General features: G+C 48.3%; 4 protein-coding genes across 4 annotated transcripts; 1 reads left to right on the top strand and 3 right to left on the bottom strand.

Annotated features, from left to right (window-relative positions):
- Positions 1-505: 505 nt before the first annotated feature.
- On the bottom strand, positions 506-3,136 carry FTJAE_4164 (Cullin 3; the record flags this gene model as incomplete). Its single annotated transcript, XM_037350541.1, has 3 exons — positions 506-683; positions 736-3,011; positions 3,071-3,136. 3 exons carry the CDS (start codon positions 3,134-3,136, stop codon positions 506-508), a joined length of 2,520 nt encoding a protein of 839 aa, XP_037208742.1.
- A 695-nt stretch (positions 3,137-3,831) lies between these two features.
- Positions 3,832-4,363, top strand: FTJAE_4163 (Small nuclear ribonucleoprotein Sm D1; the record flags this gene model as incomplete). The annotated part of the gene is made up of 3 exons (XM_037350540.1): positions 3,832-3,845; positions 3,935-3,984; positions 4,056-4,363. The coding sequence occupies 3 exons, from the start codon at positions 3,832-3,834 to the stop codon at positions 4,361-4,363; spliced, it is 372 nt and encodes a 123-aa protein (XP_037208741.1).
- A 249-nt stretch (positions 4,364-4,612) lies between these two features.
- Positions 4,613-5,377, bottom strand: FTJAE_4162 (methyltransferase; the record flags this gene model as incomplete). The annotated part of the gene is made up of 1 exon (XM_037350539.1): positions 4,613-5,377. One exon carries the CDS (start codon positions 5,375-5,377, stop codon positions 4,613-4,615), a length of 765 nt encoding a protein of 254 aa, XP_037208740.1.
- A 991-nt stretch (positions 5,378-6,368) lies between these two features.
- On the bottom strand, positions 6,369-14,271 carry FTJAE_4161 (iq domain protein; the record flags this gene model as incomplete). The annotated part of the gene is made up of 13 exons (XM_037350538.1): positions 6,369-7,253; positions 7,307-7,370; positions 7,419-7,736; positions 7,791-8,445; positions 8,508-8,725; positions 9,486-9,869; positions 9,921-10,537; positions 10,591-10,690; positions 11,748-11,904; positions 11,954-13,547; positions 13,595-13,843; positions 13,895-14,028; positions 14,079-14,271. The coding sequence occupies 13 exons, from the start codon at positions 14,269-14,271 to the stop codon at positions 6,369-6,371; spliced, it is 5,568 nt and encodes a 1,855-aa protein (XP_037208739.1).
- Positions 14,272-21,657: the final 7,386 nt, after the last annotated feature.

Genomic DNA, 21,657 nt, shown 5'->3' with positions numbered 1-21,657 from the left:
ATCGTTGATTATGATCACGTGACTATTCATGATTCACCAGCAACTCACGAAATGATCTCGAATCAACAGCAATTCATCATTGGCTTCTATAATCTGTGACATTTTTACATGAACATCGCTTTAGTATTCATACATCTGCCCGGGTGAAGAGTCGTGCTCAGGTAGTTCTTATTGCCTTCTAAATAAAACCCGCTGGCCATGAACCAAGACTGACTGAAAGCCAAATCCACTCGCGCTGCAGGTAAGACTTGTAAATAACCATACGTCTTTGTAGACCTAAAATCCTCGCTTGAATCTTTTGGGGGCTTCTCGTATCCTCTTCTTAGCAACAAATGTCCGACCCTCCTCGCACGATTTCCCTCCCTTGCCTTCCATAAGCAAAAGCCTCCATGTACAACCACGCTATGTATATCAATAGTGTATGGGTCCTATCATTCCAACGCCTTGCAAGACTGGGAAATGCCGATTCGTTTTCTTTCGTGATTCGTGAGATTGAGCTTGTAGTCTACGCTACATAGCGATACAAAGTTGGCGCGTCATCTTCATCAGGGCGCTCAAGATATTCCCTTGCGATGAGATCCTCAATACGCTTCTTGATGAGGGCGACCTCGGGACGGAAACTGCCGGAGAGTTGTGACAGAACTTCACTAGTGAGCTGCGAGTGAGAAAGCTCCTTTCGAGATCTACAAGAGTTAGTAACCAAAGCTGGCAGTAAGATTTAGACTTGGAACCTACTTCATGATTCGTACAATTGCCGCATCGACAACGTGAGCTCTGGTTTGGTTGTTCTTCTCCTCAGTGTTCTTTCGTTCCGTATTATCTTCGACTTTGGAGACCGCGTTGATGATGGGTGCTTTGATTCGTATGGTCTTGCTCTGGAAAGATGCATTGAAAGAAAACTTATCGCCTGCTTTTACGGACTTGTTGGCAGGATCCTTCATCAACACGCGAGATTTGGGTGCCACAGCAATAGCTGTCAGCGTCCTCATGAGATCTGGAGTTGAGATATTGGTCTTAGCTTGGATCTCTTCGAAGGTTAATGACTGGCCCTCCTCGAGGTCGTTGAAGAGAAGCAAGACGACCATCGCAAAGGTTGGTACGTTGATCTCGTATCTTCGCTCCCGAGAGAGCGGGCCGGACTTTCCAGGGATGGCCGGAAAGGTACATTTGACATCTGAACTGCCAGTGGTACCAATCCAGGTGAGCTTGCGTCCATTACGGTTAGTTAGATAGTACTGCTCAAAGCTCGCCTGCAATCGTCGCAGCTCAGGGGGATATGTGCACGTAACACGAGATCCTTCGCCAATCTGCGTAGTCCGGCCCATAACCTCGGGCGGCCAGTAATTTGTAGTGAGAACGTTGATGTTAAGGTCGATGGTTTTGCCGCTGCCATCTCCCAGGTCACGAATGTGGTCACGGTAGCCGCTGGTCAGCTCTGTTGACGTGACAAGATCTCTGAACATGCCTTCAAACTTGCTGGTGAACTGTTGGCCGAGTTCTTGTTTCATTCGGGAAATGATCTGCTTTTCAACATCATGGCTTTCGGACTTTCCGTGAAGCAGGCGTCTTGCCAGATGTCTCTGGTAATATGTCTGGAACAAATCTCTATCCTGGAGGTATCGAATCAGGACGATAGCTTTCTCTAGAACGACATCGACTTCTGCCTCTGTCTTGCCTTTGATGCCTCTCTTTAGGTTGTCATCGATAAACAGAGAGACATATTCAGAACTGCGGCTGAACATGTTGATAAAATCAGAGAAGCTCTTTGTCAATGCGCTTTGGATAATAAGATCTCCTTGGAAGCAACGAGCCCAGAGGTTATCGAACTTGTCCTTCAGACGGAGTACATCGTCTACCCATTTGATCGCAGCAGCTGTCTGCTGCGCCGCAGGATTTAAGATCTTTGTCTTTTCGCCTTCACCGGCCTCGTCTCCCTCGCCATGACCAGACGAGAAATCAGTGTTCTTCAGTACCTTCTCAATCTCCAGGCCTAGCTCAACCACGCGACTTTGTAAAATGTCTCGCAGAGCAGTCTTCTTGGAATCGACCCTGGAGATGAGTTTGTAGAGAATCGAGAGGTCATCAATCTTGTCATTGTCAATCATCCATTTCAGGCCGCTCCCTTCAAGAGCCGAAAATTCGGACAGGTGCTTGACTATGAGTTCTTGATCAATAGTTTGCGTGACTTTGGGTAATGTCTCTAACTCGATTGTTGTTCCGCATCGATCGATTTCTTCGTTCAGTCGCAGTTGGGTGTGCCGCAACCAAGCTCCGGCATCCGATTCGCGTAGAAGTTTCTCACACTCGGCGGCATAGTATGTCTTACTGTTCTCGAGGAAGCGAGGTTCGAATACTGTCATGTACAGTTTATCGTTTTCCTTCTCTTCTTCGGTTTCGTAGAGGCTGCTGAGCATTCGACTGCAGCTTCGAATGAGATTTCTGTCGATGATATCTCCTTCGCGCTCCATATCGATCTGGTCGAGGACCACTGATATAAGGATGTCGATCACCTTGCTCTTTGTGTTCGTGTTCAGCGAAGACCGTAGAATATGATCACGGAAAAGCGCGATGGTGGTGGCGAAGATGGGGGTTCGTTGGCCCTCGAGCTGCGCGTAGCCCCTGTCAAGATACATGAGAATATCGGCGGTCATGTTCATTGACATGTTGTGATCTTCCCAAGTATCACGCAGCCCTTTGAGAAACCTCTCTCCTGTCTGCCGCCTCTCATTGACGGACGTCGTCGAGGTTCGTTCGGCGCCAATGTTGATCAGGCTCTTGCTGACGAGTTCTCGAATCTTGGGAATAACATGATCTGCGAACCACTGTTCCTCGAAAGCTTTGACCCTATCGTAAAGCAATTCGCCTTTCTTCTTGAGAACCATCTTGTACGCGGCTCGGTACAGCTCCTCGAATGACAGTCGGCTGCAGTTCTTCATGTGAATGTCGCGCAGGGCTTCATCTAGCATCTTCCAGCAAGCCTCGAACTCGGAACCTTCGGCAGCTTCATTTGGCTAAAGGCAAGGTATTAATTCAGGATTTAGATACTAACGTTTCAGTACATCGAACTTACACGCACAATGCGACGAGGAGGACGAATCCTTCCCCGAGCGCCGGCTCCTCCACGTCCCGAGATCATACTTTATGGCAATATAGTTGGCGATATCGCCCCAGGTGAAAGTTCAGGTGTCGCAGGGTTTTTATATTTCGTAGGGGAGGATGGAGCCCTCTTGCGTTTTTCGCGTTGATCCTGAGTCCTGAATATGGTGGGGTAATGATGGATGCAAGTTGTAGCCTCCAGGCGGGGCCGCAGTGAATGGCGAAATCGGCGAATGAATAACGGAACGAAGAGGCAAAGACTACCTACCTTAAGTAGGCACCTTAAGTTGAAGAAGGGTTTAGGCGACGAGCCCCCGGGCGCTCGGCAGAGAGAAGGCAAAGAAAAAGACGGAATCCCCGGGGCACTGGTAAGGCATGCTTTGAAAGATGGCAAGCTCAAGTTGGCGAGGCTACAATTTATGGTTTCCGCATCCATGGCTACCTACAATTAGGTTGTTAGTTCAACCCCAGGCGCCGTTATCGATAAGCTGCACCAATGATGCAACTTGTGTGGGGAATTGACACCGAGCTTCGCAGCACGAAGTCACGTGGGGATAATGCCTGCAGCTCCGACCCTCGATTTTTCCGACCGACAATTCAGGCGGCCTTACTCGATAGCCAGCCTCTCAGCCTCACGCCAAATCGATCCTACAACGACGCGCCTTAAAACGGCCTGCTTCCACCCCGAACAATTATACAGCAGTTTAAGCGCCCAAGCTCTCTCAAATAGCCAACATGAAGCTGGTTCGGTAAGAACTCCCCCTGTCTCTTGCGCACACCTGGATTGTGCTGAGCTTCTCGTTAAGTTTGAGCTTCTGGACTGACTTGCCACGACTAGTTTTCTTATGAAATGCGCCAACGAAACGGTGACAATCGAGTTGAAAAATGGTAATATATTGCTCCTTACCCCTATGCAAGCTTCTAGCCATGCACTCAGCCGTGTACTAATTGTCGTCTAGGAACCATTGTTCACGGCACCATTTCCTCAGTCTCCCCTCAGATGAACACCGCCCTCCGAACCGTCAAGATGACCATCAAGGGGCAGGAGCCTATCTCTCTAGAGACGATGAATATCCGAGGTTCTACAATCCGATATTTCATCCTGCCCGACTCCCTACCCCTCGATACACTGTTGATCGACGACGCCCCTAAGCCGAAGAACAAGGCCAGAAAGGAGGCAGAGCGGGGTGGGCGAGGAGGTCGGGGCAGAGGCGGTCCCAGGGGACGCGGACGTGGTGGAGGCCGCGGTCGCGGAGGACGGCCCTAAACGAGAAGGACATGAGAAGATTCAGGAGAAATGACAATATGGGGAAAGGATGGAGGCGCACATGCGCATCGTTAATGTGGAGTGGCCACGTTATCGCGAAGATATCACATTCAAATGGAACCTGGCGTTCGGGTTGTTTGGCCATTAAAACTATATGAACCCGCGTGGGGTGGGTATCGCTTTTCTTGTTCTGGAAAGATATCTGAATATATGCTCTCTCATACCCCAATTCCACCGCAACTTTTTTTTTTATTCTACGACTTTTGAATAGTCTCGCCATATCCGTACGATCTGCAGCTTCTCCCATCCGGCCTGTTTGCCGCTGTTCCCAACAGTTTGAGCCCGCCATTCAGGCCCAAATCCCTCAATGCGACTCTTGACTCGATCTGGCTTGTTCTGAGCGCAGAGGAGGAGGTAGGCACAGCCGCGTCGGGACAGGGTTTGGGGTAGTGCCTCGATCAGTCTATCTGTTGTCTCCATACCATCTAAGCCGCCTGCATAAGATAGGGCCAGCAGATACGAATCGTCGTCAAACGAAGGCTTGGTGCTGACTGCGAGGTCGTCTGCGGTAAACGAGTCTGGTCTGGCGGGCATCTCAGGCGTGGGCACATATGGCGGGTTGAAGATGAGGACGTCGATGGTGCCCTCGCGCCATGGAGTTGTGAGATCTCCCATACATGAGCCCAGATAAAATGCATGTGAGTCGGGGTTGTCACAGGCTGCCTTTGCAACTGTCCCGACTGTAGCCCGACATGCAAAGGCGTTCATGTCAACTCCCGCAGTCAGGACCTCACGTGTGCCAAAAAGCTTTTGCGCATGTGCGTGGACAAAGGCGAGGACGACGCCCGAGCCTGTGCCGACCTCCACCACGAGAGGCGCTATGTCGGGAAACGCTTTTTGGAGATACTCGGTCTCTGCAGCAGATGAGAGCGTGTCCAAGAGGAGGTATGAGTCCTCGGCAGGTTCGTAGACTCGCTCATATGGGACGTGCGAAGTGTCTGGTGTTGGTAGCATGATGTATGCTTGTCAATGTGAGAATGCGATGTGATTGTGGTGAGGCTTCATTGATATTTAGATCATAGATAGAAAACTTGTGATGACACTGAGTGGATGCGGCACGTGATGTATGCTTAGAATCAAGTAATTGAGACTAAATAGCTGATAGAAACAGAAGACGGATAAAGAGCTGTTGTTGGTGGATCGCAAATCTCTGGTTCATAGCAGTGGTAACGTGCTCAGTTTCGAACTGATCGCCTTTTGTTGTGTTGGATACGAACATATCCGCTTCATTTGAATCAGTATGGATGGCTAGGTAGTTTGGGGATGCATGAACCAGGCAGACAGGAACCTACAATTGTTGCTGGAGAGATTCCCTGATCCAACCGGTATACACCTCCAGGGTCCGAAGCTCGTGCAAAAATCTGTCGCAACGATCGCCTCAAAGAATCGCACACTTCATCTCGCAACCCCAATCATCCTGTCCAGGTCCAACTCCCCATTTGATTCCCCAGCCCATATCCTCCACCATCCGAACCAGATTACGATCGTATACACCATGCAGCTGGCATCGAGGACATGGTCGACTCTTTGTATTATAGAATTTTGGTGGTTCCTTGGCTGTACCATCGCAGAAGGTCGGGCAATTGTTGAGACCCATGAATGGCTCGCAGGGCTCCGTGAGGACAAGCCAGGTGTGTTTGCATTCTTTGTGCTGGAAATATGTGAGAGTGCACATTCTCAGATGTCCAGGAAATCAATTCCCAGGAAAATATGTGTTAGAATTATTGCTGAGGGACAAAGACGAAAAACAAGTTCTATTCGCAAGGTAGAAAAGGAAGGTTGGTTGGCTGGACTATGTGGTGACAGGGAATGGATGTTTCCAACAGTGCCAGTTAATCAGTGCTATAACAAAAGGCCACCAGAATAATATTGTATCGCAACGCTCTTCCCTGGCTCTCTGCGTGTGCAATTCTGTTTATACTCATACCCAAACACCATGCAACCATCATGAATCACGATCCGCTAAACCTCTAAATGACGACTCGGCAGTATTGTCCCCCCTAAGTGTCCCGCTTTGCTCCAGCTCATCATCGCTGATGGCGTCCTCGACAGATGGAACTAGGCGAGATAGCATCGTTTCCATGCGCCGTATCGCCTTTTCCATATTGGCCAGTCTATCTGTAGTTCCCTCAAACATGTCATTCTCGGAGAAAGATCCTCGAAGCTTCTGGGGTGGGATCCCAGGAAACATAGAATCTCGTCGTGATGGACGTCGAGCGCCGGGATCGGGCCTAGAGGTGTTATGTAGGTTGCGGGGCTCTATATCATTTGTCGCATTGCGTGTAAACTGTCGACGGATGAGATGATGCGTGAGATCGTCATCGACAGCGATGTCGTCGTGGACAGTATCAGGCGGCGGCACTTGAAAGACGGCGCGAAGATCTCGGTGAACCGTCAACCGCCACTTCTTCCAAAACTGGCTCTTTGTTGGGGGTGGAGCTTTGATCTCCGTCGGGTCTTCGATCTCACGGGAGGGCCAGAGCAGACGGCGCTCAGCAACAGCGATGATGAGCAGGAGAGGGAGATTCAGAATCTTGACCGCCGTGACGTGGATCTTGTGGAACCAGCGCGGACTCACGACGAATTTAAGCGGGATGAATAGGAATACGGCGAGGATGTTGAACGGGGGCTGGTATGCGAACACAGCGTCAGCCTTGACGCCCTCAAGTGTTAGAACTGCTCGACGGAAACTGATCTCCGCTATGGCGTTTGACGAAATATTACTGAATGTATTGGAGAGCATCGATACAAGGATGGTAAGGAAAAGTGTGTTTCCGAGGAAAGCGAAGGCTACCATCACACTAGGTCCTAGCAGCCAGTGAAACTCGGTCTAGTAGAGATGTCAGGATTTGTTAAGCGTAGGGGGGGGAGATGAAGACTGACCGATCGATGGATACCTGTTCCATCCAATCCAAACCAAATATAGATCATCCACTTCGATATTGTTCTGATGTATATTAATACCACGTTTCACCGAGGTGGTGCAGAAACCTACAGGATGGGGTGTGCCCCCTCGCCGAGCCACAGAAGTGAAAGCAGAAACCCCAAGAAACACCAGGCAGATAGAGCTGTGAGGAAGAAAAAGTCCGCCATCATTGACCTAAGGGACAAGAACACGAGATTGTCGCTCAGGAGATTAAAAGCAAGCCGTGGAACCAGGACAGGAGCGGCGAGTGCAAGCACATCAAACGCCTGTTCGTCAAGGTTCGCGTCACCATGCTTCCAGCCCAGGAACCGCAATACAAGATATACCCAGTAGATGAGAACAAAGGCCACATCAAGGAATGACCACAGGTTCTGGGTATAGACGTTCCTTTCGCAAGGTTAGTACTCGAGTGAAAACACGACAAGCAAGTCCGTAGCATACCAACCATGTGCTAAAATAGTAGCAAATTGATCCAACCCCCATCCAAAAGCAAAGATAGAAAAGGCTGCTTCTGTTGGTCCATAGCGGCTTTTCCTTCTAAGAACCATAACCGCAACGTAGAGGGTGAGCAGTGTGGCGAATTGGATTGACTCCAGGACATTTCTGGTTCGAGGGACAATCAGGCGATATTGATTGAGAAGAGGGGACTCGCGAGGATCATAAATAGATATGGGCTTCAACTTGTAATGATCGGGGATAATGTCCCAAAATGTCGAGGGGGTATAGACAATTCGGCCCTCGTATATGGCGTTGACGACCTTTTGACAAGTCGCTGAACTCAAGAAATGTTTGCTCTCAGTGACAATGGCAACCTCAAGAGATGGCAGAGTCTTGTAATCAACCCAGGAGGTGGTGCGCTCTGCCTCATCTCGAATCTCTTCTGGGGCATTCTGGAAGGGTTCAAAGCCAGCGACTAGAATATGAGCCAGAAGCAAAAGGCCGTCGTGGCCATCATCATGCACTTCACCAAAGCGTCTCAGGATGCGCGTAGCTATGAGCTCACATAGAGTAGCACGTGTGAAGTTGACATTGTGACGGTTATTGAGATGAGACTGCTCTTCGAGAAACTGAGCTCGATTAACCAGCAAACAGTAGACTATCAGATCATAACCATATCAGTAAAGGGTCCTCATAAGGGGTCAACAGCACTTCTCTTACTGATAGAAATGTCGTTGAGGCCATAGAACTTATCAACCAACGGCCGCACAACTGTAACATTAATCCTCAGATCCTGCAGCTGGGCGAGGCTCAAATAGTCCTCAACAACGCTGATGATGTCGCGACGAATACGGTGTATGTTGGTATACACAGGCAAGTGACTATGAGGGTCTGTCATGCAACTATACAGGGCATCGCGGTTCTCTGGGCCGCCTGTACTGAGCCTACTCAGTAAAGGCCGTCGCTCTTCAGGATCCGGCAACGTGATGCGCCGGCGGGTGTTGCCAGCCATGAAAGGGCCAGTCAGTTAGTCATATAGTGGTAATATCCAAGGGAGGGACAAGGTCAGAACAAAGAGGATAGAACTGCAGTTATCGTGTTGTCGGTGATGGTTGAAATCAAGTTTGACCCTTTTCGGTGTAGCGAGCGATAAGATAGGATGGATGGATTGGATGCTTTGAAGCGCCCCAGGTGTCGCGTAAAGGCGCTATTGGATAGATACAATGAGAGGGAACAAAAGTAATTGAGCAATGCCGCTGGTGATATCAGCATTTGAAATATCCATAGGTATATCCTCAATTTTAGGTTGTGAGGGAGGAATTGTTCACAGAAGTGTAACGTCATTACACTAGACGCCTGTCCCATTAGAGCGTTTCGGATTTGAATCTTGGGGGGTGTTGCTTCTAAAGCATATGGATCACTGATTGGATCATACCAGCAGTGGGATGTTAATGCCTTGATCATTTCTCTGACGGAAACAAATGGAAGTGAGGTCTTTACAGACTGGTAGTGACTTGTTTAGCAATCCGTCTCTTTTCTTTTCTTTATTTTATCTGACATCTTTGCAAATTTGCTAATACTACCTACCTGTTATCCACTTGAGCTTGTTCTTAGACTGTCTGAAGCCTAACTTAGATCTGCACACGCGTGGAACACCAATCTCAGACATTCCGTGCATTACAACAATGCAAATCCTACAGTTTCGTCCCAGTCTCATCCGCGCCAGCCTCTTTAGCCAATGCCCAAGCGAACTTTGCCAAAGATCCTCTCGTCACAGCGTGATGTTTCGCTTTCTCGCTACTCGCCTGTCTGAGCGCATATCGCGCCGCAATTCCTTGACAAACCCCAGCCAGCTTCCAGATGCTGAACGACATTCCCCATGGAACCTCAGCCCGGGGATCGTATCCACTCTCCTCCCTGTACCACTCCAGGATCTCGTCTGGTTGTGGAAGACCAGGCGTCTTGCCAGGCAGGAATCCGGATGCGTCATAAGGAGTCGCACCGGGCGATTTGGCCGAGTAGAAGTTTATAAGAAAGTTGCAAATGTCGGAGAGCGGGTGGCCGACAGTAGACATCTCCCAACTGTAGAATATGTGTTAGTAATTGGCTTGCAGTCTGGGAAGGTGAGCATACTCCAAGATTCCGATGACCCTTGGTTCAGTCTTGTGAAATACCAAATTGTCAATCTTATAATCTCCGTGTACCAGTGTTGCCCGGTCCTTGGGTTGCAGACGCTCGTTCTTGAAGAAGCGGACCGTTTCCTCAAAGTGAGGGAGCTTTCCAACAGGCTCCTTGGTCTCAATGTCGACGACCTTCTCCTGGCTACCACAGATAGTTACCCACGTCTTGATCTGTCGTGAATAGAAACCCGATGGTTTGCCAAACTTCTCTAGGCCGACCTTCTTGTAGTCAATTGCGTGGAACCGTGCCAATGTTATCACGGCATCGCGCCACATAGCCTCACGATCGGCGGGCTGTACGCCTGGCATGGTAAAGTCTTCAAAGATACGTCCATCAAGAAACTCCATGATATAGAAGGGTGTGCCAATAACAGAGTCATCCTCGCATAGACAGTACGTTTTGGGTACAGCAACATCAGTGTTCTCCAAAGCATGCATGATGCGGTATTCGCGCTCTACTTGGTGTGCTGTCTTGGAAAGGAGCTTTCCAGGTGGCTTCTTGCGCATCACAAAGCGCTGGCCATCTGAAGCAGTAATCTGGTACGTAGGATTGGATTGACCGAAACCAAACTGTGCAACATCAGCAGCCATCACACTGAGAAGAGTACGAGCAGAGAGCTCACCTGTTTGAGGTCAATCGGTGTTTTGATGGTTGGGACATGCTCAGAAATGTATTTCTCAAGCGCAGCCTCATCGATGGGCTGTCGAATTCTACCAGCCATCCTAAGGACAGTTATATGCCTATTTTATCAGATGAGTGGATGGATGATCGACGGTCGATTTGCTGGTTCAGGGTCACGAGACAGAAGTCGGAGGGTTACAAAAGATGAATTGAAAAATGGTTTGGCGAAGCTACGGTTAATAAATGATAATTGCAAGGTCAAGAGTTAGGTAGTTATTGTACCCCGGATGTGAGAACTGACTCGATGAGCTTAGACTACGGTCGGTACCTTGAACATTTGGGCCCTTGCTAGTTACTAAAGATGCCGAGGTTCAGATCTGGGGGATTACAGCAGTACAGACAGACAGACCTTTACGGATAGTGGCCCCCTCTTCCCCAAGCTCTCTCCACAATCCTAGGTCCGTTCGGTTCCTCGGTTCATCTGACGTGCCTAGGTAGGTCAATATTGGTTCGACGCCTAGGTATCTCTCTCTAGGTATCTTGTTTGTAATCAATCAGTGTTTCGTGCTTCAAGGCAAGCCAGATCACAATTCACATATAGTTATGCATTTAACAATCCAAGTTTTCATTATAAAGCTCAAGGCCCGTTGTTCATTATCACTGTTCAAGGCCTGAGGCCTACCTACTAGCTATGATCATCCTGCCACCACTCTCATGCCTTGGAGAAGAATATCCATCTCATTAACAGACTACTGGCATGCACATATAATCAGGGTTTTGCGCAACGGGCTCCCACCACGGACCAGCCGAAGCAGAATACCGCCGTTCAAGAAACATGCATACGGTATATAAAAGAATAGTCCTTCCTGCTCGCTGATTTCCGCCTCACCCATCCATCCATATCCGCCCCACTACCACAACGCAAGACATGAAGGAATCATCATGCCAAAAGGAAACAGACAAATGAAAATTAACAAAAGAAACCATGGTGACAAGCCCTCCAAGTAGCTTCCGGGTCCAAGGTGAAGAGAACAGAATATTCCGTGGTATCAGTATCCATAACGCCAAGCCCTCCGTCTGATGCGGTCGTAGTACATGGATCAATATGTGTCGAGATGTTTGTGGCTGAAAGTCGTATTGTCATTATAGATCATTTACCAGCCCTTCTTCCTTGCGAAGCGTTTGTTCAACAATGCCAGCACCTTTGGCACGTTAAACTGGACATATTCCAGGTCAAGGTCATCCTGATTGTCCTTTTGCATCTCAAGCAGATCATCAAGCTTGAGATCCAATTCAAGTAGACCCCTATTGCGACCTTAATTCAGGTTAGCATGCTAGAGTGGCAGGAGAATGACATAGCTTACCCTTATAATGCAATGAAATGACGAATGTTCCAGGTAGTGGGCTGGTAAAGTTGAAGTAGATGTTGGCCCGTCTGTTGTCGGGAACATTGCTCTTCTGGATGACGCCCTCCTTCTCAAGCTGCTGGTGTGTGAACTTGTACGGACCAAGGACTTGCTGCTTCTGCTGCTTTCTCTTAGTACCCTCGCTCTGTGATCGAACGTTGTGCAGGTAGCTTTTGTAGGTCTCGAGTTGTCCGTTGAGATAGACATTATGATCACGGATCGTCTTGTAAACTTCTTGCAGCTTCTGGGTCTCGGTGATAACACCCTCTTTGAGTGATCCGAGGTGCTGAAGCTCCTGCTCAACTTCGTCCCGGAGTAGGCTGAATTGATCGGCCTTGTCAATAACGCGCAGTTCCTGAAGCTGGGATAAAAGTTCCATGGCCCGGATACCTTTGCGAACCATTACTGCGTCACTGCGATTGGTAGCTGCGGCATCAGCAATGCGTTCTAGTCGCAATGGTCTTCTGGCTACCCCGCTAGTTGCTGGGATCGACCGCATGACTTGTACGAAAATCGACTTGGCTTCCATGAAATAAACCTCCTCCTGCGTGATATCCAATGCTGCTGTCAGATCGCCGATAGCTGACTCCCATCTACTGAATAAAGGCAAGTTGATGACTCTGTTCTCTTTTCGTGGCAACTGAGGGGGTGATGATCCCAATTCCGACATAATGATAGCAAGATGCGAATTGTCATCCTTGCACAGCTCGTCATGATGCTTGTCAAGTAACGAGTGCATGGCGTAGACTTCGTTGAGAGTAATCTCAAGTTCAAGATCCTTCTTTGATAGGGCAACATAATTATCCATCTCGAGGCTCTCATAGAAATCCTGGACCTCACAAAGATCGAGCATAAACTTATTGATTCTATCCTTGTTCTGATGAATGAACGGCTGGAGCTTAGCCATGTACGGCTCCTTGGCGTAGGACGGCTTGTTCGCGAGGTTCTGAAGCATCTTGGCGATATATGTTAGAGTTCGTCTGGGTCGTTCGGCCGGGGTTCCGTCGATAAGCATGTAAGATTTCGGGGTAACGATCGCAGGGTTAATGAAGCGCAAAAAAAAGAATCCACCGATCAATGTACAAATGACCTGGTCATTAGCATCTGGGTATTTGCGCTTGGTTAAGCTCCTGATTTGTTTGCAAATCCATCGGATACCATAAGGCGCTTCCTCAAGGCCCTCAATAATCGTGGTCAAGAAGCCATTAGCAATCTCGGTCAACATGGTCAAGCGGGGCTCAATGATGGCCTGAACCTGAGGGTTCTCAGCGGCTTGTTCGCCAGTGATTCCCTTAGGAAGATGGGGAGGCAGTTGGCCAGTATCCTCTTCGATCTGTTCAATCATTCGCTCGTAGACCTTGAGCGGGTTGATTTCCAGGTCAAGATCTTTCAGCTCGATCAAGCCATTGATTCTATCAGCAAGCACGGATTTGAGGAAACTCTGACCAGGACCTCTTCGGGTGTATGTAGTCATCATTCGAGAGACGGGAGTGTTAGCGCGGAGCAAGGACGAATAGTCTGGCGTGTTGTCGAACTGATATGTCAAGACGGACTAGAGCGTGTGAGATGTGTATCTCTTTCAAAGCGTGGAAAGCTTACCTGGAACATAGTGAGCAAGAGATGCTCTTCTCGACTTTCATATTGATTTCCATAGATAGTGAACATGACAGTCTGGAGCAGTGAATCAATCTCGGACATCGAGACAAGTCGGCAGAGATGTGCAATGTGCCTAGGCTCAGATTGGAGCAGAAACAAAAGGTTTCCGTATTTCTGAGTTTTATCGTCGTTAGGGAAGACACCCTGCTGCATTTCAAGAGCATCTTCGAGATGACTGGCAACTTCGTTTTGCTACAACGCGAATCAGAACTCGGTTCATTTCGACCTTGATTGGGCACGTACCTCTTCCAGGGCCATACGGTTTTGAATAAGCAACGCGATTCGTGAATCTAGATAGCGCACATCCTTTTCCAAAACGAAGTTCTTCTTTGACTGTGATGAGATCTTAGACTTGAGATCACGCAGCGCCTTTTGTGCTGGAGTGGGGTCAGTCGGTTATCCTCTTGAAATGTGCATGTAGGCCTACCTTTGGCAAGCTCATCTTCAATCTGTAGATCTCCCTCATTGGCAGAGATCGACATGTAGAGAGCTGACATCGAGTAGCGCTTCGACTGGCGCGCAGAGCGCGAGCCGTCGTAAGAAGACATGGTATTTTGGCGGGATATGGGCTGGAAAGAGGAGGAGGAGGCGGTAGAAGCTCGAGATGGTGTTTGTAACATGATGGACATAGTGTGTTTGCTGCAATTTTATGACAACGATGGTTCAGGCTCGTATGCCTCTGACCCAGACAACAAGCAGCAATTGCACAGGTGCCGAGCCAAAGAGCAGCGAGTCAGGTTATCCCAATTATGATGAGTCGAAGTCAAGGGTGGCAGCGAAAGCAACGACCAGTTCGAGGTGACTGACAAGCAGTGAGGCGTAGACGGCGTTCAACGGTTTTCGCGGTACAAAAGCGGGAAGTCGCAAAATAATGAAGATTGTATCAACGGAGGTATCGACGATGGTTATGAGGCGAGCACGGCGGTTGGAGGCGCGCAACGGGAATTCTTTCGCTCAGAAAACAAAGGGCAAGAAACAAGCGAAGATGGACAGATGGGAAGTGCCAACGATAGCTCAATGGGAGCGTCAGTGTGTCGCGATGCGAAATTCTGAAAATCCTCGATCTCGCGAGGAGCGCAGGAGGCGTTCAAGGAAGAAAGAAGTGCAAAAGGAACAACAAAACGGCGACAGGTTGATGGTGATAGCGAAAGTGGAGGAGCGGTGGTGTTGGTGGTGGACAAGGCAGAGGCAGAGGCAGGAAGGGGAAGGGGGGCCGTGGGTGATGGAATTGTACAGGCAAGGCAACCAAAAGCGAAGTACCTGAGCTAAAAGGGTACTTGAAGCAGAGTAGTTTAGATAGTGGACTGCAAGGTACCAGACATGGATCCTGGTGTATTTCCGGGCAGATTTATGCACGGCTGAGACGCGGACTTCAGGAGGGAGAGACGGCGCGTGGGACGGTCGGTGGATCGTTGGCGTTCGACGCTGCAGGGTCGTGCGTGCGTTGTGGGCTTGCACTTGTTTGTGTGTGTGGAGAGAATAGGAGGAATTAAAGCGAGCGCGAAACAAGCGGCACGATGAATGAAAGGATAATGAACTGCGTTTGACAAGGGAAATGATCGACGCTGAAGAAGAACTGGAAGAGCGGAAGAAGATATCCAGAAGAAAAGTGACATGAACCTGATAGGTTTGTGTTGTGTGACTCTAGAGAACCTGCATGCCAATGTACTCCGTACTGTACGTCCGAATGGAAAAGGAGGCCAAAGAGAAGAAAGGTAATAAGGTAGGAATCAGGGGCAACTAATGTCATGGAAGGCAGGCAAGAAACAAGACCGAGGTGACAGACCAAGTGAAAGAGGAGGGAGGGAGGACGAATCAGAGATTCCTAACAGCAACGGGTGCAGTCCAGTACCTTTTGATCGGTACCTGAACTGAGATGAGAGAGCAATACCGGTAGTGGATGGATGGATGGATGGTGATGATGATGCCCAGTCAAGGCGAATTGGGTGTGGACGGGAATGGAATAACGTGGCCGGTCTACCACCGCTGGTGATGAATGAGTATTACCTTAGGTACCGACCTACCTGACAGAGTTGGTGTAGAGCTTTGAAGCTACTAACTAAGGTAGCTGAACCTGAAGGCTTACTGGATTTTGCAAATACCATCCATACCTTACTTACCTTCCACCAAACCCTAAATTTAACACAACGGACGGGACACAGTTCAACGGTCAATCAACAAGTATTATGGAGGTATTAACAATCACCCGCAGCAGCCCTTCACCAGAATACGCTTACCATGCATACCACCAGCCGCCATACTACGTAAATATGTAAAATACCTTAGTAGGTAGGTACGGAGTAGCTAGATAAGAAAAGAAGAAGGCCAAGCCCTGGAAGGGTTCCGTACCTGCTGGGATCAGGGGCAGAGACGAAACTCACGGGAGGCAGAGTGGAGCGACGCCGCCCAAAAACATGATCGTTGTTAGAGCGGGCTCCCACAGGTGCAATGACGATCAGCAACAACCCGGACGGGACTGTTAACGTTGTTGGGCCTGGCAGGCCTGTGTACATACAGTGCTAAGTAACAACCCTAACTCGTTATGAGACACTGGGATTTTGCGGGCGAGAAACAAAGGGCTCTGCAACGGCCCCCTGATTCCGATTAAGGTCAATCTTCTTTCACCACAAAAGACTCGAGGCTCAGTTCGTTTGCTTATTGCTTCTATAAGAAGTAATCCGAACGGCCAGTCGCTTCTTGAAATCATGTGGAACGAAGGCGTTGCAATTGCGGCGTTGGCGGGGTTTCTTTGACAGAGGCTTGTAGTCTAATTTGGTAGTGCAAACCTCTCATGCTTCTTCTGAGAAAAAGAAAATTTGGTTACTTGGACAAGAGGTTGATCATCCTCCAGTCGTCAGACCGCCAGACTCATGGTCGATCAGAGGGGATGATCTCAAGAGTTCTTCACATATTCATGAGCGTACGGAGTAGATAAACACACATGCAGCAAGTATGTAGTTGGATGGTTGGGCTGTGGGTGGGAGGACCCTGGTTCATAGTTGGTAAGGATTATAGATATGGCCAAATGCAAGGATGATTATGATTCTAAAAAAAAATAAAAATAAAAAAAAGACTCTGAGCAAAGTTCTGGTTGTTTGAGAACTCGGTCAGCTGAAGCATTCGTCCTCAATGATACAGCACTAAAAGCCGAGAATCTGTGACTTGTTAGGTGCCCAAGCTGAAGCCAAGTCACCAACGGTTATACCGACCTGCAACAGAAGTTAATAACAGAGCACATCCAACTTCCAAAACGACACGACAGGAGACAGGGGCAGTGGAGGGTTGCCACAGTTGCTCAGTGGTGGATGGTCTGGGTTTGGGGCGCCAAAATAGCCTCGTGCCTGACAAGGGGAGGGAAAAGATGCGAGGAAAAGAACTTGAGCATCCTTGTGTTCAACGGGTATCTTTGTACTACTAGATTTGATCAAGACAAAGTGGAGGCAGAGATATGTTATAATCAGAGGCGCGTTTCTTAGCGTAGGATACAACATCCCCTGCGAAATACAGTGCCTTCGTCCCGTTGTGATTTCCTTTTTCTGCTCCCCATCAAGAGGCCTGCATACCTAAGTTTTCTGTCAATCAACGCTTGTTGAGGGGCAACAAGAGACAAGGAACCCACCCTTGCGTGCCAAGTCAGGGGTATATTGGACCATCACCCGCTTCGGGCTAGACACAGGGCACAAGGCTCTACTAAAGTGCCTGCACCTGCTTATGCGGGCACTCATGGACGGCTTGCGGTGGATGCCCGCGTGCGTGAGATGGGTAACAATGGAGGGGAAAGAATTGGCTGTGGTTCAATATGTGTTGGCTATCGATATTACCTATTTTGATGATGATACAGATTGAACTTCACTTGTATTGCTGTAATGTCGCAAGATTGCCGCCGGGTCATTCGCAGATTGCTTTGAATAGGTAGCCAAACATGTCCGTCATTTTCTCTCTTTACGATGCACCACTAAATAGGCCCGTGTGACTGAGTGAGGTCATGACGCTCTAGCAAGCGGGTGAATCCACTGGTCGTGGAGAAATAAATAGAACCAAAGTAACTCCATCTACTCCGTACGGCCCTGCATTTGATTGACAATCTTCATTGCAATAGTATGTACTCAGCCCGTTTTTTATCAAGGAAAAGTTGCTCCTAAATGATCGTATCTATTCTCCAGCGATAAGGGGTTCAGAGCTACATTTTCACTGGTCTATGTACACTATCATCGTCGTTTTAGCGCCTATACACACATTCCAACTGCGGCATGTCTCGCATCACCTTGTCTCTCTTCACTCAGACCCATGTCTCTGGCGTGCTGTGCCTCATCTTTCCAGGTCCCCTTGCCTGCCATGCGAGTCTTCCCCTGTCAGTAACTGAATGTATCCCGAGTCTAACGGTACCTTATGTACTGGTACTGTACTCCGTACCTGGTTCTTGGCTCCCTAGGTAGCTCCCTGTCCTGTCGTGCGCGCAACGACTGCGGTGCGGTTTGGGGCGTTGTCGATCGCCGGCAGAGCAACCTGCGAATGCAACGATAAAAACGGCTTCAAAGTTTCGAAGATCACCATCTTGGGCATTATCGCAGTAGCAGACCCATTTGAAACGGCATGTTGTCACGCAAACTTGACGCTTGGCAGTCCGAAAGAAGACTTCTGATACACGGAGCTGGTCGGCGATCGTCAGAATCACATCCTTCTCATATCCATATTCATTTGTGGTTCTCGTCTATCGAGGAATCGCTAACGTTAACTATCTGCGAGACATGGCTGAATACAACAGCGAGTAGTTTTAACAAATACGCCAGTTATCACTCCACATTCTTGTCTTCACACGCCATTACCTTTCCCTTTCAATCAAAGCCGTTGCCATTGAATGATACTGGATTGCGTCGATGACATTGTGACAAGGCGGTTTCTCCAATGGCTAAGCTGATTCGAGGTCTAGACAACACCAGCCTTGACTCTAATGCTGATGGCTGGTCTACTTTGATGCTAACCGTCGTTTCTGCCAATCACCAAGCAACAGCTGGTTCAAGGCTAATAAGAGCTACCTGTCTCGACAGCCACTTCTTACATATCACTTGAGGCAAGGGATTGGAATGACAAGACAGAAAGCCGAACCCAACCGTTGAGCGGTTGTGCACTTACATGCAGGAGTACTACGTAGTTGGAACCTTGCATCTTCAGCTGATAGTTCAGCCTGCCTGATCCTAGAACTTTTGGGAAAAGAAAGCGGACGTCAAAGCGGGTGATACTGCATCGACTTATTATGTACTCCAACACGGTTCTTGGCCCATGCCTAAGCCGCAGCCTCTGGCTACTTAGGTTGGCAACGTATCCTCATATGCAGTTACAAGGCCCGAAGAAGGCTTGTAGAGCTAACATCTTAACATCGAGATATCTCCACTCTCAACCACAATGTCCGATGTTGAGATACTTAGGATTTCTGATCTCAACTCATGTCAAAATGCCTACCTATCACAGGTCAGGATCAGATACGAATTGTCTATCCACAATTCACCTTGAAATTGATCTCGAGGGCTAGCCCCTACGTGCTGTCACCATGTCACCTGTGCTCTCCAACCTTTCATGCTAGTTTCAAGAAGCTAATTCAGACACGAAATACTGGACTCTCTGTTCGCCCTGAATATGCCTATGTCTGAGATGCGGCATAGACTGCTAGCATGCATACAAAATGTTGTTCTGGTTCTACTCAGAGACAATACATAGTTACATACTGACTTAAGTAGCCCCGAGCGGATTGAGACGCAAGGAGATCCCTTGCATAGCAAACATCTCATCACGATCGAATGCCCACAGGTGATGTTTTTCCTCCATCTTCGTGTTGGCTCTCCATCCGGGGTTCCGGATGGGCCTGCCAACCCTTGATTAATTCTGAAACGAACACCCTTCTACCAACGGGACGAGCCTAGCCGCCTCCATTGTGAGTAAAAAGTACACATGAGTGTAACGTACGTGACCTTTATGCAAATACCCATGTACAGGCTCGGTTGATTCCGGTGTCAGGTCTGTAAACAATTATTATTGAAACTGTGGTCTGTGAGTCAAGACGTACTATATTTATCGTCCTGTGTTGGTGAGTCCCTACTCCCAGGATGGCAGTATAGGAGGTATAGCCATGACAGCAGGTTTATCCGTCACGTAATTAGCGTGTTAATATTGTTCGATAGCAAAGCAATAGATATCAACAGTCGTTAACGCAAGTTCCAAAGCCCAGACAAATGTAAAACGCAAGTTCAATTCAACATTCATGCGGTAGTGTTGTGGTACTGAATAGCGGATCTGGTCAAACACTACATCACTCGGACAGCGTTTCCCGATCGTCAAATACTCATATGTAACATATATCATGCACCACACTGTTCAATTGCATAGAAAATATTGTTTCAGATTCCCCTGATGACATCTTTTCTCTTACTGCATTGACGTTATATCATGCCAATCGCTCCGAGATATAGTCTCTTCGTTTCTCAGTTCCACGACAAGATCCCAACCAAAGTTGACTCCTTGCAAACAATAGTATCGTGAACAGCAGTTTTATGTCGACCATGTTCCTGGAACACTCCTGTGTCATCTATGTACCAGTCATTTGGCACATCTTCCATCAACAGCTTCCTTGTTCCCATCACTATAAGCACAGCCGTCACCTAGTCCGTCGAGTTCTCAGGGGGGAATGGTTGGACGTTGATGTCATGGCGTCGATAAAGAGCCGATTCTTCAGGGTTTCTCTTGTCCGGTAACTGTATCTCCCGAAGTATCTGGTAGAAGGAGTTTTCATAATCCTTCTTGAATATGAATCCGATGGCGGCATTGGACGCGAAATACTCGTGCTGCCTAATGTTGTCCAGTCTCTGGCTCTGGAGCACATAATACCCGTAAATCGGGTGTTTTCGGGGCATGTAAAGATGACCGCACATCCTTTTCGCATGTATCTGTACGAATAGGCCACTTTCTATGTGATTGCGGGTTCTGTTCGCTCGGCTGGTGAAGGAGCAATCTGCTCCCGCACATTCAGAATGAACCCTGAAATCGACAATGTAAACCACATGACAGTGGCTGCGCCAAGTTGGAGTCTGTGTAGGCCAATTTTCGAGCATAATGTGTGGCAGGTTTTCACTTGTGGCCTGTTGAGAAGAATCTGGTCCCTGAAGCAGGAGTTCCCCCAGAGTATCGTGTTCGTCAAATTTCGAATACCTGTCTTTCTCAGGCATGATTGATATGGCCGATAAAATCAAGTCACTCTGCTATCCTGAGCTTTTCTCGATTCTCAGTCAGATATCGTTGTATGGCTTTTCGAATAAATTGTTTGGGGAAGATCAGCCGCCTGCAGTAGGAAAGATGGTAGTATCGAGTGCCGATAAGACGCAAATACATCCGCCTAAGAAATATTAGACGTTGATATAGGTATTCTTTCTTGAATTATAAGGGTTTAGAAATCTCTATGCGTGGGAGCGCTGTTCTCCTCCGCCGTGGGCAGTAACGAATACAGGCAGGTGTGGGCAAACTGATTGATAGAATGGAATGGAAGGCACACTGCAGGTATACAGCAGCACCGTTTGAGCAGCTGCATATTCCTTCTTCATCGGGGCTATCTTCAAAGGTACCTCAAGTTAGGTACTAAGGTAGAAACAACAATAGGAACCCTTACAGTGGTCAATAGGATGATCTCTTTATTACAGGTACCTATTCACCAGACACTCCTTGCCAGCAACTTATTTCAAATACCTAGTAGGTAAGTAGGTAGCCAGTATTAAGAAGACTCTACCTATATGCATAGGTAGGTACCATATTGATCTATACGCTAGATGTCTTCCCTGTCCACGGTCTAATCATTTCTAGCAAAAAGAATTAATACCTTCCTTACAGCATAGGTTAGGTACCTACATAATAGCTACAGGTAGGAATTCGTCGATAGAGGTCATTCGTCAGCGAGGCCACCTGCGGATATGTGCAGCTTATTGTCCCGGGGCAAACAGTATAAAGCAATTGTTGAAGAGTAA

Source organism: Fusarium tjaetaba, assembly GCF_013396195.1.
Source record: "Fusarium tjaetaba strain NRRL 66243 chromosome Unknown NRRL66243_c0000078, whole genome shotgun sequence".
Classification (NCBI taxonomy): domain Eukaryota; kingdom Fungi; phylum Ascomycota; class Sordariomycetes; order Hypocreales; family Nectriaceae; genus Fusarium; species Fusarium tjaetaba.
This window is presented reverse-complemented; position numbering and strand designations above follow the sequence as displayed.